Genomic DNA, 20,255 nt, shown 5'->3' with positions numbered 1-20,255 from the left:
GACTTCAGCAAGGCTTTTGACACGGTTTCCCATAGGATCCTACTGGACAAAATGTCCACCATACAGCTAAATAAAAACATCATACGATGGGTGAGCAATTGGCTAACGGGCAGGGCCCAAAGGGTTATGGTAAATGGAGCTGCGTCAGGCTGGCGGGCGGTCACCAGTGGGGTCCCTCAAGGCTCCATTTTAGGACCGGTACTTTTCAATATTTTTATAAACGATCTGGATGTAGGAATAGAGGGTATTTTGAGCAAGTTTGCTGATGACACCAAACTTGGAGGAGTTGTGGACTCAAATGAGGGCGTAAAGGCCTTGCAGAGGGATCTGGACAGGTTGGAGAGCTGGGCGATCACCAACCGCATGAAGTTCAATAAGAGCAAGTGCCGGGTCCTGCACCTGGGACGGGGAAACCCTGGCTGCATGTACAGACTGGGCGATGAGACGCTGGAGAGCAGCCTAGAAGAGAGGGATCTGGGGGTCGTGGTAGACAGCAAGTTGAATATGAGCCAGCAGTGTGCCCTGGCAGCCAGGAGGGCCAATCGTATCCTGGGGTGCATCAAGAACGGCATCGCTAGTAGGTCAAGGGAGGTGATTGTCCCGCTCTACTCTGCGCTGGTGCGGCCTCACCTCGAGTACTGTGTGCAGTTCTGGGCACCACAGTATAAAAAGGACATGAAACTGTTGGAAAGTGTCCAGAGGAGGGCTACGAAGATGGTGAAAGGCCTTGAGGGGAAGACGTACGAGGAACGGCTGAGGTCACTGGGCCTGTTCAGCCTGGAGAAGAGGAGGCTGAGGGGAGACCTCATCGCAGTCTACAACTTCCTCGTAAGGGGTTGTCAAGAGGCAGGAGACCTTTTCTCCATTAACACTAGTGACAGGACCCGCGGGAACGGGGTTAAGCTGAGGCAGGGGAAATTTAGGCTGGACGTCAGGAGGGGGTTCTTCACAGAGAGGGTGGTTGCACACTGGAACAGGCTCCCCAGGGAAGTGGTCACTGCACCGAGCCTGTCTGAATTTAAGAAGAGATTGGACTGTGAACTTAGGCACATGGTCTGAACTTTTGGGTGGACCCGTGCGGTGTCGAGAGTTGGACTTGATGATCCTTGGGGGTCCCTTCCAACTCGGGATATTCTATGATTCTATGATAACTGGAGACTGCATGGATTCTCCTGAATCACCCTTCTTTGTTTCTTCTAAACTCTTTTACATTCCTGATGGCCTCATCGTTAAGAGTTTGATGTTATCACCAACCACGGGGCTTTCTGACCCCCATGGCCACACTCCCACATCTCCCCCTTCTTATTAGTATCAACCATCCTTTAGTTTAAGTAACCCTAATAACTTAAGCAACACCTTGCAAGTCATAATACTGGAGGTAGTTACCAGCGAAAGAAGAACATACAGTGTTGAAAGGAACCTAGGCATTGCTGAGATTCCTGTTTTTAATGTAAATGTATAAGTGGCTGCAGAAATCTATGGCATCCTTCAGAACTCTGAATGCCCACAGTGGCTTAGAACATCTCTGACTCCTTTCCCAGAGTTTTTTGTTTTGTTTTGTTTTGTTTTTTTATGTTGACTGTATGCCCCTTTCATCAACTTTCCACAGTCTATTTAGAATGACTTAAAAATATTTCCTGGAACAGATCACAAGAGGAATCTGGTGTTTACAGGCAGATATTCCAGTGTGCCATCCAGATCAAAGAGTAAAAACTATTTGAGGATTGAGGAAAATAAAGAGTGATTTTCCCCCAGGCATCTGCTTTCAGCATGAACTCTGCTCCTTGCCCCCTGACACAACTAATAGAAAAGTACAAGCTTTTATAAAATAACAAGCAAAACAATGAAAATGGAGACAAACATCATGGCCATGAGGGATCCTGGAAGAGGAAGGAGAGTGGGATTATCCAATCACCATTACAGGACCATTCCTTTTGGCAGTAACAGGAAATCTTTCATTAGGTCTGTGCTATCAAACTGGTCCCAAACAAAATGACTGGTAAAGTGGAATTTTGGCTCCAGACGTTTGGTTGGTCTTTATTCATTCCTAAAGAGAAAAGAATGTATGCCACATAGAAAATAAATAGCATTTAAAAGTAAGAAGCCAGGCACTATTTAATTTTTATTTTTTTTTTTCACAGTGTAACCAATGCACTTCACAGCAGATACAGTGCCAATAATGCATTACAACTCTCTTACAAAGTTCAGTGTTGAAACTCTCTTAATTCTTACCAGTTTAGAGACATCAGAGCACAAACATCTAATTTGTTCATTTTGCACAGAATACATGGTATTCAGTGGTGGCTTTTACTATTTTTACTTTTACTTTTAAGACTATGGCTTTCAGAGTTTTACATTAAAAATATTACAAGCTATGTCTTAGAGACGCCAGTATGAACCATGCATCAGGGTGCAAGCACATTTCCACTCAATGCACAAGGACTAGTGCAACATCTATATGAAAATTCTGTAGACATTAACGTATTAACATTTACAATACAGTCATGAGTTATAACACCTATCCTTCAAACTAATGTCAGTCTTCTCTGGGCAACAGATTTCTGACTTTTTTTTTTTTTTAAGAAGTCCTTCTACGCTAGTTTTTCTCCTATAACCTTAATACAGAAATTCTGCTTTCAATGCTTCGAGCAGCTAAACACCTTCTGATAATGAGGGCTGCAAGCTCCTCCTTTCTGAGCTTGTTAGCATTATTCCTTCCATCAGTCTCAAAGGAGTACTCAAAATCAGATTTTAGCAGAAAATGTACTATTCTGCATGAGGTATTCTGTTGTCAAAAAGACACTGGGTGAAATCCTTCTATTTGCTTTCATCTCTCCTCAGACCTCAGAAAAAATAAAATAAAAATAAAATAATAAATAAAATAAAATAAAATAAAATAAAATAAAATAAAATAAAATAAAATAACAAATCAGTAATAATAATAAAAATCCCACAGGCAAGAGAGAACAAAAGGCTAAAAAACTATATATAACCTTGAACTTTCTGCAATATTCTACAGAAATCTAAATTTTATATTTATTTAAAACTATCTGTGATACCTAGTTAGTTTGAGTCCCTTGCTTTTGGATTGCTTTAAAAGCAAGCTTAAGGAAAGACAGAAAGGGATAAACACTCACCACTCTCTAGAAAGCAAGTATTTAACAGATTTTAAATTAAAACAGTATTTAAATTACACACTGGAAAATGAAGCTTATAAAAAAAATAAACTCTGAGTACATCTTTTACCTTGACAGCAATAGAATTCATACAATGAAAACTAGAATCCATCTGTTCCGTGAATGCAATCACAGCACCTCCCTCAGTACTGACGAAATTCTTTCCTATCAGTAAATCAACTTTTCACCAGAAGCAGAATTTTCATGTTTGTCTTCAGTGATACCAATTCTTATCTTCAGTCAGAACATTTATGTTCTCCATTCTGTTGCTTTGTTTTTGTTTTTTAGTAAAAATAAATTAATGTGAATCCACAAAACTCATCAAATAAATCCAGAATTATTTTAAACTTCTGAAATATTTCTGCATTCTAACTGGGGAAACAAAATAAATAATAAAACATATTTTTTTATGCTTAGAACAAAATTTTTATAGAAAAAAATGTTTCTGAAAATGACAATCAGAGCTTGATGTATATAAAAAGGTTTAAGAATATGCTCTCTAATCTATATATGAAAATGTCTTTCCATTGCTAATATAATTTCTACTACATTTGCAAAATCTTAGTTGTATGGGACTTAGCCAAGAGCATCTTGTCGTCTATGAAGTTTTCTGTTCCATTGTGCTCTTTAATAATGTTGTCAAATACTAAAATGGTCATATCAATGTTTTACTCTAACCTGGCACACAGACTTTATCAAAGCAGAGAAGCAAATAATATTCAATTTAATATCTGAAAATGCTTTAATTTTGGCATTGCACACAAAAAGTTACGGTATTTTAAGAGGGGCTGAAGAAGTCATGGTTTAATCACATTAAAAGCCTGTGAGGATACTTTGATGTTTCTGGGCAACTGAATATAATAATGGACAACTGCACAACAAGGTTTTTGGAGAAGTACCAAATAACTGAGCAGAACTGTAAGTATCAGCACATACAATATTAGCCCAACTGAGGAGGCTTCTGAATGTAAAACTGAAATAGGATAGCAGATTTGCATTAGTATTATGTATTTTATATATACTCCTTAGAAGGAGCACTGAAAATTATTTAATTTATCTTCTGTAAGTTCTGTATTTTTGCTCAGGAAGGTATAACAAAGGCTTTCATATATCATTTTAAAAGTAACATTGATGCATAATATTGCAATATTGTCCACTGCTGCCAAAACTCTATCAAATTGAATACATTGAACATTCAAATATGAATGTTCAATTACGTAGCTTAAAAATGACAGATTTTTTTAAAAACAGAGAAAAAATTAAAAAAAAAATAAATAAAAAAGGGTGTATTAATATGTATTAGTAAGAAACAAATTGTGAATCTGTGAAACATTATGTGACCTATAAATGTTGAGACAAAGACCTTCAATAAGGGTGTATGCACGTTTGAAGCAGCTATTATAATGAAACCTCAATATAATAGAGACGTCATACAATAAATTACCAGGTGTTACTTTTGAACAATTACCATAAACTTAGTCTTCAGATGAAACACTATAAAATAAACTGTAAAAATAATATATAGAAAAACAAAACAAAACAAAACCACTGTTTATAAAAATTCATTAGAGAGGAATACAAATTATAGCATTATTGTTTAATTAATTGGAATAGGAATTATAAACAAGTATTATATTTTTCAATATAGGAATCAACATAAGATTAACAGATTCTGATCCCTTGGTTTCATTTAAGGAAGTATTTATGTTATATTATAATTTAAACTATAAACAAATATATCATAATGCAACCCTCAATGTCCATGAAGAACATTCTGGGCATTCATGGTGGGCAACAGTGAGAAAAGCAAATGTTGTGAAGACACACCAATCACTAAGATTTTTTGGGTGACTATAGTGTGAACATGGATGGTGTATTTATGTTGAGCCTGTGAATACACAGATGTCTACATTTACCTGTCTTGAGTATTCCGAACCCTTCAGGTCCCTTCAGTTTTCCTGCTCCTATACCATCAGAGGCAGAGGGACAAACATGACATTACCTGTTTAAAATGACTGTGACCTGCTTTCTGCAGACTTCGCAAACCAAAAGGTTTGTATTTGCTGTTTTTCTCAGGAGGAAAAACAATTTAAAGGGAAATTGACTTCTGCAGTAAACAATGACTCATCCTTACTTCCCACCAACAGAAGCCATTTGGGGGTTTTGTTTTTAAATATTGAATTGGCAAAAAATATTATACTCTCTGTGGGGACAGTACTGGTCATTGTTGTTAAGAGTGTTTAACATTTTCAAATCTAAATGACAAAGTAGTCTTAATGCCACCCTACAGAGCCAGTCTGCCTCCTCAGCTGGATCAAAAGAAAATCGCTTTTCCAATGGGTAGACCTCTCATACATTCCCTGAATGAATTCAGTTCAGGGAAGCTTGAAGAGGAAACCTTTCTTTTGAATTCAGCAAGACTTAAACCATGATGATAAAGATCATTCTGTGAAGCCAGAAATGCAAACAAATTACTTCCAGCCTGGGTAATCTTTGAGTTTCAGGTAGGCATGCAGAGATGTATGGAAAAGCAGCTACCACAAAGAATTACAAAAGGGAAGACTTATTACTGTGAGCAGACTCCTGTCTCTTTCTGGATCCTATCAGTTAGTGAAACTCAAGCCCTGTTTTCAGTAGAAAAATTGTCCTCATTTATACATTTCATACACTTTCTAGTACTTTAATACTCTTTTCTTGACTAAGAACAGGGATGAAGAACATAGAACAGTTTATAGGTCTTAACATCCCCCGTGGCTCCCTCACCCAGCTCATATTATGTTGATTTACCATAAGCAAAATTTGTAGGCAAAGCAAGATTTGTCACTGTGAAGGGAAATGAGATTGCTCAGCAATTTTACAAATATAATTTCTTCCTTAAAATACCATGAAACTTTTAATATATTTTTTAATACATATTGCAGATTTTTTAGTGGGCAAAAACACCTGCCTATAGATAAAAGGTGGAGATTCTTTTTTCTGTTACAGTTTTAAACTTTAACTGCTTACCTGCAATGGCAGCCTGAAGTTTCCTCTAAAGCCTTTGTAATGTTCCAGTTCTCTCGGTGAGATTTGCTAATATATAACCTCAAAAATTTAGTATTCACTGATCTAGAACAGGTCTCAGAACCCACAACCTGTAACAAGTTTTGGACATCTTGCCCAGGAGTGCAAACCAAATTATCCCACATATGCAAAAAAATAAAATAAAATAAAATAAAATAAAATAAAATAAAATAAAATAAAATAAAATAAAATAAAATAAAATAAAATAAAATAAAATAAAATAAAATAAAATAAAATAAAATAAAATAAAATAAAATAAAATAAAAATCCAGTGCCTTGTAACAGGACAGTCAACACAACGAAACTGTACATGTGCAGACAGATGTACAGGGATGCTTTTCCATTATTCTGGAAGTAATAGCTCTGATCCATCTTCTAAACAAAATCATGTAGCCTGTTTGAAATCATAGACCAGCAGGCAGAACAGGCAGAAATCATCTTTTTTAAAAACAAAACAAAACAAAACAAAAACTGTTACCAGAATCCTTGGAGGACACTGGTTTATGCCTGACATGATCATAATCCACCTTTCCAACCTCTGAAAGAGAAAGAAACTTAGTGATCTAGGGGGCCATACTGGTGCATCATCAGTCGGATGATCCCTTCCATCTGATTGTAACATTATCTTAGACAAGAGTATAATAATATCTTTTTTTTTTCTTTTTCTTTTTTTTTTTTTCAGGTTTTGAGTCATCTGGCAACATGGCTTTCCAACTGCAATTGCTGGAACAATTGAAGCAGAAGCAAGAGACCACCAAAGGACATACTGATTTTTGTTGACTTAAACCACTTGGGTAAGAAGTACGTGGTGTGAACCGGCACAGGTGTTTTCTCAACCTGAAAAACCTTTGTCATTGAGTCAATTTCCCCCATGGCATGTTCATTGTGGAAATTCACAAGCACAACATTTCTTTCTAATTCCTTGTTTCATATTCTAAACTCTAGTCTAGCTAAGAAATTTTACTTTAGTTGCTATTCTCTCTATTATAAACACCACAAAATACAGTTTTATTTTACAAACATAAAATAATGTCTTTAATGTATAACTAAGCTGAGAACTGCAATAAATTTAAAAAAAAAAAAAAAAAAGTTATGAAAGCAATGATTTTAATAATGCAAATTAGAAGTATTAACATTAATCCTCAGTTTTATGGAAACAGTAAACTGAAATGATAACTGATACAATTAAATAAAATATATCTCTTACATCATGGCAATTTAAATCCAGATTCCTCCTGTTGAGCTTTCAATTGAAAGGCCAAAGGCGCTCACAAATTATAAATTGCAAAGTACAGTTCAGATAACAATTTTAAACAAATCTTTTACTACCATTACAAATAAGCAACAGAAAATTATAGAAACTGTGTTGGAGGTGATTCTCCTTCAAAGCCTTCCACAATCCTATGTCTCTGAATGTCAGAAAACTGGATAAGGTTAAAGCCTTTGAAGGACATCAACATGTGAATATAAAATACACTACCCAGAGCTCATGCGTTGGTTGCACTCTTACTGCTACTACATTAAACACATGCATTCAAACACAGAAGACACGCACTGAAGATCAGGAAGTACGATCACAGACAAAACCTTACGAAAAAGTAACACTTTGACCTGTACTTACTTTACAAGTGGTAAACACAAATGCAGAAAATAAATGTCTCTGTTTTGAAAAATACATTTCAGGAGATGTTCACCATGGGTGCAAACAGTTTCCACAGATTTGTTTGTCCCCTCTCTGCCTTTCTGGCAAATTCTCCTCTGTGTCCCTTTCTTTCAATGAGAAAATGTTTTACTGAAGAGGCTTTGGCTCCCATCCTTAATGCTCAATGATTTGAGCTACTGAACACTCATTATTGAAATTAATGCAAATTAAGCATGTCTTAATGGCATCAATTCAGGATAGCATCACTCTTTATGTCAGTACATAAGCACATGCTTTTCTAAATTCTGGACTAATTACTGTACTGATTAGGAATAGGTTTAAGCATGTCTTTAAGCAGTAGTGGTCAGAATAATAGGACTCCAAATATTGCAATCCCACCTATCAGTAAATGAGTTTTTTTCCAGGTAGATTTCAAAAATGGTCACAGCATCTAAGCCTAGGTAACCGTTGTCTCTGTTTCTTGCATTTTTATTTTTTTTTTGACCAATGCTTAGAGTTCTTGTAATTTATATATATTTTTATTATATATATATATATAATTATATATATATATATAATTATATATATATATATATAATAAAAATAATAATATATTCTTGTAATATATTAATGTAATTTATATATTAATTTACATGCAAACTGGAAAAAAAAAAAAAACACAGAGGACTAAAATAACACATTTATTACATGCTAAGTTACAGTTCACTGCATTCCCATTTCAATTTGAACTCACAGTACTATGGGAAACTGAAATGATTTCATCAGAAACAGATGAAATACACAGAAAAGTTTGTCAACAGACAGAAGCAAGTGCATCTCTAAACAAAAGTCATAACATTCCATAGATTTAATATTTCATTACATTGTTTTATAGAAATTAACGATGAAAGACTTTTTATCCATCCCTCCTTTATTCAGGATGTTTTCTGTTGCCCAGGTAAATCACTGGAGGTTGATTGGCAACTGACAACCAAATAAAAAAACTAACTGGATGTGCTGTGAAATTTGTATTTCCCCTTGCAAAGTGACAAGTTCTTTCAAGTCCCTGTTGTTTAAAGATAAATGAATGACAAGCAGGAGCTCACAAAAATTTGGACCTGTATTGAGTAGCAAGTAGAATGACTTTCAAATATGCATCTAACATACTGCTACTGAAGCCACCTTCATCCCTCCTACAGAGGAAGATGTTTAGTGTGCTGTCAAAAATCACACTGCACTATGGAATTAAAACTGACATATTTCCATTGTACTGAACATTTTCTGAAAATGAGAATCTAAAGAAACAATAACATTGTTAATGATGCTGCACCTCTACCCTCAGTCTACCAGTCAGAGGAAGTTTGTGCTCAGAAAGGTCATACAACAGATGATGTTTGGCTAAATAAAGAAATAAAGCTTGAACTAAAATGTGATCTTCTCAGTCACACTTACTTCCAGATTCACCGCACATAGTCTGGCATTCTTTATTAAACTTTAGGGCTGAACACTGCAGTAACTGTTCACATATGTACTGAACATCTTATTAATTCTGGTACCAACTAGCCTATGAAAATCCATTACTTTATTTCTGATAAAAATTCAGAGGAGGTAGCACATTCAGAAATATGGGGGAGGGGGTGGGAAGGTGGCTTCTTCCATGTATCATTTTCTATAATTAACCATTAATCATGTCTTTATCTCTAGTACCGAGCATCCTCACCTACAGCCAAATGTTAATCCCATTAATCCTCTTTAAAGATCTGTAAGGTTTTCTGTGTAATTCTGACTTCTACTTAATGCATATCTTAATTTTACAGTGATTTTTGCAAGCTCACTTGAGACCAGTTTCTTTCTGAGAAAGGAGGAAAGACTGCATTTTTCTATAATGAAGACAATGGATTTAAAAATAGAATTTAGACAGTAAATGCTGCCAGCCAGCAATAGTCAACACATAGAAGTTAGTCCAGAAAGACTACCACTGAAGAATTCCTACTAAAGGGAACAGAAGCTCTGACCATAGAAAGGTTAGAGTACTGGTCCTGTGATTTTGGGGGGATACATCCCATCTTGAAGAAGGATCTGTAATACATAAGAATTATGTTTATTTTTTCCTCTTATGAAAATGCTTTTTCATTAAGAAAAAAAAAAAAAAAAAAAAAGTATATATATCAAGGATATATATATATCAAGGAGGTAATTACACAGCAATCCGTAACACAGTATCAGTAAATCTGGCTTTGGCTCAGTGAGAAGCATAAGCAGTAACAAACAGAATATACAAAACTATACTGTATGTGAAGCAGACCAGGTCCTGTATTTTACTCAAGAATGGATAGGATGGATAAATGGCTTTGAATACAAAGTCTATAGTACTATTATAGGGTTTTTCCAAACTCTGATTATACAAATTCTACTAAACTCTTTAACTCTTTCTCTGCCCCTGAGTATGGATAAGACAAAGGAGATGGAGATGGGGAGGATGTGTAGAGTATTATGTTGAAGGGCCAACATAATACGTTAGCCAACACCAGTCTGGATTCCATGAAATTAGATCAATGGCAGCTAGGTAGGAATTTATCAAATTTGTAGCCCTCTTGGAGAACTCTGGGAAACCTGCAATAGTGAAATAACAGCAGATGGAGCACAGACATACATGTAATCAAAGGCTGAAAGCCAAAAGCCTATACCAATGGTCAGGATAAGACAAGCTCAGAATTACCCTTGTGGATTTTTTGCAATATACGCATTTCTTGCTGCTCTTGTCTCTGTGTTTTGTATAAATATGAATGTGATTAATCATGACTTAACCATTCTTCTTAACATACAGCAGAGAACAAATGACTAGTTGAAAAATAGAAATGTTCCACTTCAACTTTTTAAAGTCAGGAGTTAATAAATATCATCATCTTATAGATGAAATGAATGAGAATAACTAATCTCATATTATTAAGGCTTTATTTGTTAAGGTGTAAGAGATGCTACAGAATTCATCTGCATTATCATTTAGAATTGAAATTCAAAGGTTATGTAGAAATGTTCAGTTCAATAATATAGCCTTTTGTCTGTGCATTTTGTTAGAGCTGGACAAAAATAGGTTTGTTTTCAGATAACCTAAATCATAAGAAGTTTTATTTTTAAATTTCCTCTTCAAAATATGTTCTATAGTTGATCACAAGAGGGAGACTACATCATCATATTTTCCCTCATTGTTTCAGATTTTAAAAACATCCAATCTGAATCATTTTGGACCAGCTCTATTCTTTAGTCATTCCATGGTCATTCACTGAAAAGCATTGACAGGTAACTAACTTTTTTTTTCTGAGTTTGTCCAACCACTGAATTTTATAGATAAAGATAGCCAATCCAATAAACAAGATTGAACAATGCAAAGGCTGTTGGAAAGAAGATTCGAGAATAGGAGTCAATTTTTGCAATACGAATGTGTATCCTTCCTTCTCTCCAAGATCCTGTGCGGCAGTCTTCAAAACAACAAAAGAAGCTAGCACAGTCTTTCCCTTCTAGGCACTCATATCCATAATCATCATCACGTTCGGGGAGATGATTAATGTTATTAATTGGAATCAGTGTTGATCCAGGTCGAACAGCAATTGCAGGTGGTTTCTTAAGAGAAAAAAAAAAAAAAAGAAAAGAAAAATACAGTGTTTGTTTTTGTTCTACCTTCTCGTCAAATAATTCCATATGCTTCCCACAGCAAGGGCCACTATAAGCACATTAGCACAATATAAAGAAATTCAAATATTGCAGAAAACAGTTTTGGGAGCTTTGCAAATTATGAACTGCTCTATATAATTAGCTCAGGCAGGCAAAAGATCATAAATGTTTTTTACCTGCCACAGTGAAAACTGGGTTTTGATGGGATCTGGGAATACTGAGTTACACAGATAGGGTTAGCTGATCCCATCTACACAACACTGTTCTTCTACACAGAAGGACATTTTGAAGTCAGCCACAGCTTGGTGACTGGGTCATAAACAAAACCATGGTCAGGATATAAGCACCACTACCAAGGGAATGATGGCTTTACTATCATTTGGAATCTTTAGTACTGGACTGGGCTTGTTTCTGGATTTTCACTAAAGGAAGATAGTGGGATCAGAACAGCATTACTGTTGGATTTTTGCAGGCTGATACACACAAGGCCAGGTTATGTCATCTAACCCTCTGATGCTAAATCCCTAAATATGCCATGCTGAAAGAAACCAAGACATAAGGCTCCTTAGGAGAATGCCATGAAGTCAGTGAAAATGATTAATTTAGTTCTTAATTCTTACTTCTACTTTCCATGTGCATAACTCAACCTTCTTGCATTCTCATTAAAACTGAGTGTAACAGATGTTAAGATTCATAAATAACTTTCACAGAAATAACCTGTGTGCCTTATTACCTATTATATATGTTGTTTGCTATTACCTTTCTTGTGACTTTCCACCTTCCTTATACTTGCACTACCACTGCCCATCTTTCCTCTTTTTATTATTTTGTTTCCATGTAGCTCTTCGCTCCTTATCCTTGTTTTCCCAAATATTCCAAAATACATTCTCCCTTTCTCTGTCTGTCCTTATTTTAATTTCTAAATCCCATAGCCTTTTTACACTATTCTATAGTCATCTTGTTCACTCATTCTTTCAGTCCCATCCCACTTCTGGTATCTCCTAAAATTTTCAGACTGAATATGGTGGTTACATCGATACTGCTCTTACTTTTTTTTTCTTCTTGTCATACAAGGAATCAAAACAGGAAATAATGCAGTCATTAACTGAATTTACAATGAAGTAATTAGCAACTCTCTCTACTGAAACATATAAAAGAATCCTTCTTATAATTTATACATGATAGGAAAGTATGAAAGTATACATTATAGGAAAGTATGAGAAATGTATGAAAAGCAAGAAGCCACATCATATCAATTGTTCTGATGCTTTAGAGTCCAATTGTCCCACTTCCAGGAAATTACTTTGGCCAGTACACAGATGTCTATACATTGTTAAAGGAGGAACTTTATTGCTGCAGGGACATTTTACTACCATATCCCAAGGGGACAGTGTTAAAACTGTGTAGTATCCTCTATATTTTTAATAGCCTTTGTAACTTTACTAATAAGCATTTTTACCAGAGGAAGATTAATACAGACTGCTGCTTCAACACTTTTTAGACATGATGACCTAGGGAGGTAATTATCATCCTAAAGGACCTCATTATTCTTTTCAGTTATGATAAAATACTGACAACAATAAAACAGCAGCTACATATGAGACATTAAAAACAGATCTTATTTTTGTAAAATGTAACATTAAATTTGTTTTGAACTTACAAAATCATTACTTTTTTGAAATATATATAGGGAAATATGTCTATTTAATATAGGCATGCCTATTTCTGACTTTACAAGAATTTTCTGACTGCTGGTTCCACCAATGTAAGACTGATGGAATGATTCATTTTCATTCATGAAATAAAATAGGAATTCCCAACTCAGAAACATCATGATAGGAAGAAAAAATGATGGTACAACTTTTTATTGTTGACGGGACAAATGATTTCTAATTTTCTGAGAATTGATACCTCATCTTTATCTGTGCCTAATCTGGAGAACATCTCTCCCCCAGAATAGATATAGATTATAAAAATGTTTTTTTTTGCAATCAAAACCAGTCATTATGCATTACACGAGATTAAGACCACAGTAAAGAATGCAGTGAGACTTCATAATCAACGTGTTAATTCAACACCAAAAGGGGAAGGAATGTTTTATATTTCAAGGGTACATTGATCACATGACCTAACTCACCACTCAGATTACTATAGTAGTCACCTGCTCTCAAGAATTACTGACATATCACAGGAAGACATTCAGAGAAGGGAAACAAGGAAATAGTCCATTCCACAGCAAAACGGAAGAAAAACTAAAACAGTCCTATAAGAAGAGCAGCCAAGGAAATCCTTACTTTTCAATAGCTTGTACCTTCAGAATCCCAGCAGGATTCTCCAGCACTCAGTGATTGTTTGCTCTAGAGTTTCTTCTGTTGCTGGAAATATTACCAGCATTCTCCCTGCCATCTGTTCAACAAATCCTATGTTATACCACCATAGTTGATTGAAACTAGCTTCTGATGTACATGTAGAATTTTGTAGAGGTGCCCTGAGAGAGGCAGAAAGAGTGCCATCTTACAGGCCTAGCTCCTTACAGGGAGTACATAACATGTACATAAAACAATGTAATAAGGTAAAGGAGGTGGGGTGAGGGGATAAGATGTGAAAAAGTTATATTTTTCAAAATATCAAATGAAATCTTTAAGGTAAACCTGGAGATCAGGAAAGGACAAAACTAAAATAAATTCCTTAGCAATTTGGCCTACTGAGCCCAACATGGATCCACATCAATGAGAGAAAACAGATCTAGGATCCATAACCTATGAATTTAGAGATTACAAAGCAGAGCTCAAATCATCAGAAAGGTGAATAGTCCAGAAAGAAACTTGTAGTGACAACTGGTAACTTGAACAAACAAACAAACAAAAAATCATTTAACCTTTTTTTTTTTTTTCCATTTTTGGTATAAGTGAGTTTATGGTGTGTGGCAAAGTAGAATGCAATACTTCACAATAACATAAACTCATGTTATTGGCAGGGACTGGCAGGGACTTTAAAAAAAAAAAAAGTATATAGAGTACTATACATGTACTGTGCATGTACATAACTATTAATACTGCAGATAAAATTCTACATACAGTGACAAGCATTTATAATACTCTGCAGTAAGATGAAAACCAAATTAGTTTGAATTAACAATAGCACATGTACAAAAGACAGCCATCATCTGTGGAGCTCATAACATAGGCGATACATTCACTTCAGGTGAAATGGAAACCAGAACAAGATCCACAACTTATTAAGTTTAATCTTTCCTGCCCAAACTCATTATCATTACTAATGTGGATTTGCATAAGCCAATTCATAGTACCTTTCTTGATTTATGCCAGCACATATTTTTTAAGATAATATTGCAGTAATCATTTGTAAAATCTCACCATTACTTCACAAGATCTTTTGTTACACCTTTTCGGCATCAGTTCTTGGAATAATATTTTATTGCATTTTGAAATAGAAATAAAACTTATGCAAAGCAATTTTTCTTAGGAAAACACACCTGTGAATAAGAACTTTTCAGAAAAAAATAAAATGACTATTTGAATTAAATTAACTAAATTGTGTAGACTTTTCTTTTTTAATTGCACATCCATAATTGCAAGAAAGAATGAATAGTAGTCTCTGACAAAGAAAGAAAGAAAGAAAGAAAGAAAGAAAGGAAAGAAGAAAGAAAGAAAGAAAGAAAGAAAGAAAGAAAGAAAGAAAGAAAGAAAGAAAGAAAGAAAGAAAGAAAGAAAGAAAGAAAGAAAGAAAGAAAGAAAGAAAGAAAGAAAGAGGAAATAAATCCAGATTTGTAAATGTGTGACTTCCTATTGATTAACCAGATATTTTGTTTAATTGCTCTGTTTGGAGCAAGAAATTTTAGATTTTCTTAAATTTTAATAAAAACTTTATTTATTGAATGAAAATCCTTTACATTTAAATATATTCAATTTGACACCCTCCATTTTTTTAGCCCTTTCTTATCTAGTATGCTCTTAAAGCCATAATGTGCTGAAGCATGTTTAAAGAACTGTACATGAAAATATTTTTTTTTCACTCCTTAGAAATAAAAGGCATGTTTTAAGAACAAAGTAAAACACAACTGAAAAGTGTTTTGAGAATTAAATTACTACTTCTAATCTTAGTCCAAATGTCAGCTGTTTATTTGACGTGTCTTAGTTTATATTTCACTATTCTTCTATATTTTGCATTATTTTATGTGTGGAAAATCTCAAAGCACTTGTCAGATTATTGCACAAATGGCTGATATAGGAAGATGAGTTCTGGAAGGTCTCAGTGCTCCATTTCTTGAGAGCATACTTTCAAACCACTTCAATGTCTGCTGATTTGCCACCAGCTGATCTTTAATTTCTCACTGGTTTGAATATGCAGTAATCCTCCTCTCTTCACTTTTTCCTTGTTGCACATGCTGTGAATACACCCATTTCTGATCCCTGATCCCTAAGTGTTGTTGAGACTTTGTTGCCACAATAATCTCAAACTGAACTGAAACTATACTAACACTGGGATGTACCCCAAATTCTGCAGCCTCTATCATTAAGCAAACACAGTAAGTTTAGCTGTGGCCCTTGCTAACACCTACCTTCCATGCAGTTGCTCTTACCACTAACAGCGAGGAGGTTTTACATCTACATTTTCCAATTGACTTCCAATTTTCTTGTCTGGGATTTCCTGAGGATCATGGTGATACACGACAAAGGCAGGATAATGTAGTACTAACCTTTCACCGCTAGTCTTGTCACCATTATTAGTTGTCCATATGAAACAAACAGACTCTCACTTCCCTGCTATTAAGCCACAGCAGTTCCACAGAGCTGCCATAAAACAATTTCCCACAATAGCACTGCTCAAAACAGGTGCACCAGCACTTACTGATGGGAGTCACAAATCAGATGTGGTTCATACCAGGATTTCTGCAATTCCATATCTGGGCTTCTGTAATTTCATTTCATCTTCTGTTTGATCTTACACAGGTGTCATTCAGCCCTCTCCCAGGAAAGACAACTGATTTGTCTATGCTACAACTTGTTTGGATGAAATGATCCAAAAGTGGGCTTTACAACTTTGTCCTTCCTTTTATTCAGTCCCAAAGAAGACTAGAATAAAGCCTCAACTAATAGGACTACTTTTCTAATGAATAAGCGATTTAATTCCTTTTCCTAAATATTTTAGTAATGTAAAGATTAGTTTTAAATATTTGTACTGTCTTCCAACAATGTTTTTTTTCAGAAATTCCAATATTCTAACCATGTGAACAGAAATTCTCTTAAAATAGAATAGTATTTACTCCTATGATATCTGGGCATTCATACAAGAAAAACCTCAACTGGTAAAAAAAAAACAGAAGATTCATTTTACCAGAAAGAAACATGGAAGTAAATGAAAAAATTACTTAAAGTAATGTTTATGAAGTTAAAGAGGGTCAGAATTCTAACTGATAATAAGCAGTTTTTCCTCTGCAGTGTTAGCAAGGTAAGACCCAAATGACATTAGGTGATACAGACCCTAACAACTCCTCACAGCTTCAGTCCATTTACATTATCTTTGTTGCTAAAATCTCACCTGTGGCTCTTTGACAGATGTTGTTTCCAGAAATGCTTTGCCCCTACAGAACTCTCCATAGGCACAAGCTCCATGGGCAGCTGTAGAAGCACCATGGGTATAGCATGGAAAATTACATCAAAACAACCCTCTAGGGTGTTTTAGACTTGTGTTCTCACTCACATATGAGTGGAATGATCAAAAGTTTGCTTTTTAGTAGTATTTACAGAAAACGAATACAACCCCCCACTTATATAAAAATAAATAAATAAATAAATAAATAAGCTGTCTTTGAAAAAGTACCTCAAAATTAATATGATAATAAAATCAAGAACCATTTTTTTTCCTTCTTAATCATTTGGTTAAACTTACTGATGGCTTAGATTTTGCCTTCTTATCTTTTCCTTTGTCCCCTTTTCTGTTGCTGGTAAAATAATGCAAGGTGCCATATTCCATCAAGGCAGCAAACACAAAAATGAAGCAAACTGAGACAAAAAGGTCCATTGCAGTCACATAGGAAACCTTTGGGAGTGACTTCCTGGCAATTGTACTCAATGTTGTCATGGTCAGCACCGTTGTAATGCCTGTTTGATAACGAAAGTAAGAAAGACAACAGAAAAGTAAGGATATATGTGAGTAATTTGATCATATTGTTACTATATATATATAAATACACTACACAAATTAGCCCTTAATTCATTCATGAGGCATACAAGAACTGAGCCACAACAGGATTCATCCTAGATCACGTTCATACACACTGTGGATCCAGTGCCCACCAGGGGATCATTCAGAAGGTAGCACATTTCACCTTTAATTTAAATCCTTCCCATATTCAACACACATCAAAGAAAACAAGACACTGATAAAGTTTGTATAATTTTATAAATGTTACAGAATGCATGTGTAAAAGAAGTACAATAGGCAAAGTGGTACAAATAAGCACACATTTTATAAACAGGTAAAAGACCCTTGGTTCTTGATAGTTTAAAATGTCTAAAAACACACACAGATAAAATAAAGGTGCATTATATATCAATAATTAAAAATAATAACAACAACAACAAAAACAGAAACAATAAACTTTCAGAAAGCATCAGAAAAAGGAATTCAGTACTTGAAGGGGACTTATAAAAAAGATGGGGAGCAACTCTTTGCTCAATCGGATAATTACAGAATGAGGGGAAGTGGATTTAAACTAAGAGAGAGGAGATTTAGATAAGAAGTTAGGAGGAAATTCTTTGCTCAGAGGGTGGTGAGGCACTGGAACAGGTTGCCGAGAGAGGTTGTGGATGTCCCAAGACCAGGTTAGATGAGGCCCTGAGCAACTGATCTAGTGGGTGACGTTCCTGCCTAAGCAGGGGGGTTGGAACTGTAAGATCTATGAGGTACCTTCCAACCCAAGCTATTCTATGATTCTATGATTATATGAATAATGTTTACAACTATTTGCTTCTGATTTGTAGTAGGTCAAATTAGATGACTCTCTTAGCCTTTCTGGTCTCATTCTTTGTTACTAGATATTTTTTCAACACTTTGTCTTTAGTAATAGAAAATGTTTCCCTTTATTTACTTATATATATAGGTTAATTAAATGAACAAGCTGTCCTAGGTACCAATTTGCTTAGTATCTCAACAATACCCCTTTCACTGGTTTAACATTTAGAAGGTGTTAACACTTTCTTCTTATATGTGATGCTTCAGGGAGATGCAAAGCTTTTTCATAGTAGTCCAAAATTAAGATGTGACCTTTACTTTGGAGAGCAATACTTGAACACACACATAATTTGTTACTTACATGTGCAGGCTTATTGAAAAAGAAAAAAAAAAAAAAAAAAGTTAAAAGTTTTTGTTTGTTTGTTTGTTTGTTTGTTTTTAAGTGCTATACCAGTCTAGGGCTTTCTATGGCTTTTCAATCTAAGCATGGAATCAGGAGTTGCTATTGACTGATGATGCAGGAGGGAAGCAGAGGTGATTTTACAACAAATTTTTCAAAGAAATTACTTGCCTAAAAGGGCACACAGACAACCACACAGTTTTTCAGTAGTGTGCTTTGCTCCCAGTAGATGTTTTTGAGAATCAATTAGACATTACTCTACAAAATTATGTATCCAAAGGCCTTTAATCATTACAATCCTTCTGCTTTGGGAAACCCCAATCTGCCAGGATCTTCCAGCATGTATGCAAGAAAAATTACCAAGCAGTTTATATATACCCCATTTATATATACCATTTTATATAGACCCCAGCACAGACTCCAGGTTGGAAGTGACACCCACTATTCCCTCTGCTGGCTTCTGTTCCAAAAGGATGAAAGATGACATGGACTTTTCCAGTCCTCTCCGCTCTCTGGAAGGAAGCAAACCTTCCACAGCATCACAACTACTTGCCATGATGCACCTTACTTAGTTTTGGATTTCTTTCCTTAATTTATCAGTCCTTATTTTATTTTTTTTCCCTTTAAAATTACATCTGTTTAACTTCTAAACTCTTTAACTCTTTTTTTTTTTTTTTTTTTTTTTTTAATTTCATCAGGACGCCTGCATTTGAGAAAAGTCATCCTACAATCTGCCAAATATTGGCTTTTGAGTATTCACACAAAAGGAACTCAGAGTTAACTGCAGGGAGCCATAAATATGATATGGCAAACATTTGTAGTACATCTCAAGTAGATGAAAGACAGTACTGCTGAAGTGACAGCATGAAAACTCTAGTTTCAACATGAGATCCAAAGCAAATTTGCTGAGTTAGTGGTACAGAAAAAGCACTCTGTAAAAAGAACAAATTAGATACTAGCAGGATACCAATACGACAGTTTTTTTTTCGTTACAGCTAGAATCCTCTTGGACTGTCCCCAAAATGATGCCCAATGATTACAAAGTAAAAGAAATTTTATAATACATTTATTAATATCAAGAGATAATTTCACTTATTTATTCAAGATTTTATGCTCAGAAACTTATCACAGAACTTTTGAATAGCACATATGTAAGATCCAAGACTTGGATTTTCTTCCCTTACCTTTTTATTAGGCTACTAAGCCATGCTCATTTTTGCTTAATTTCTTTCTTGACTCTTGAATCTTCCAGTCCCGACTGGACTGTAGTCCATTTTCAGTGGAAAGGCAGGGAGTTAAAGCCTGGACTTTCCTACTTCTAGTA

General features: G+C 35.0%; 1 protein-coding gene across 1 annotated transcript in view; it reads right to left on the bottom strand.

The window, feature by feature from the left end:
- Nucleotides 1–11,223: 11,223 nt before the first annotated feature.
- The window catches only part of GABRG1 (gamma-aminobutyric acid type A receptor subunit gamma1), a gene marked incomplete at both ends in the record, with an annotated part of 56,813 nt that continues 47,781 nt past the window's right edge, over nucleotides 11,224–20,255 (bottom strand). Inside the window, 2 exons of the mRNA XM_082759398.1 lie at nucleotides 11,224–11,502; nucleotides 17,467–17,678. Of these exons, the coding sequence (XP_082615524.1) occupies nucleotides 11,224–11,502; nucleotides 17,467–17,678 (491 nt within the window). The remainder of the gene's footprint in view (nucleotides 11,503–17,466; nucleotides 17,679–20,255) is intronic.

Source organism: Aythya marila, assembly GCF_965140915.1.
Source record: "Aythya marila genome assembly, chromosome: 4".
Classification (NCBI taxonomy): Eukaryota; Metazoa; Chordata; class Aves; order Anseriformes; family Anatidae; genus Aythya; species Aythya marila.
This window is presented reverse-complemented; position numbering and strand designations above follow the sequence as displayed.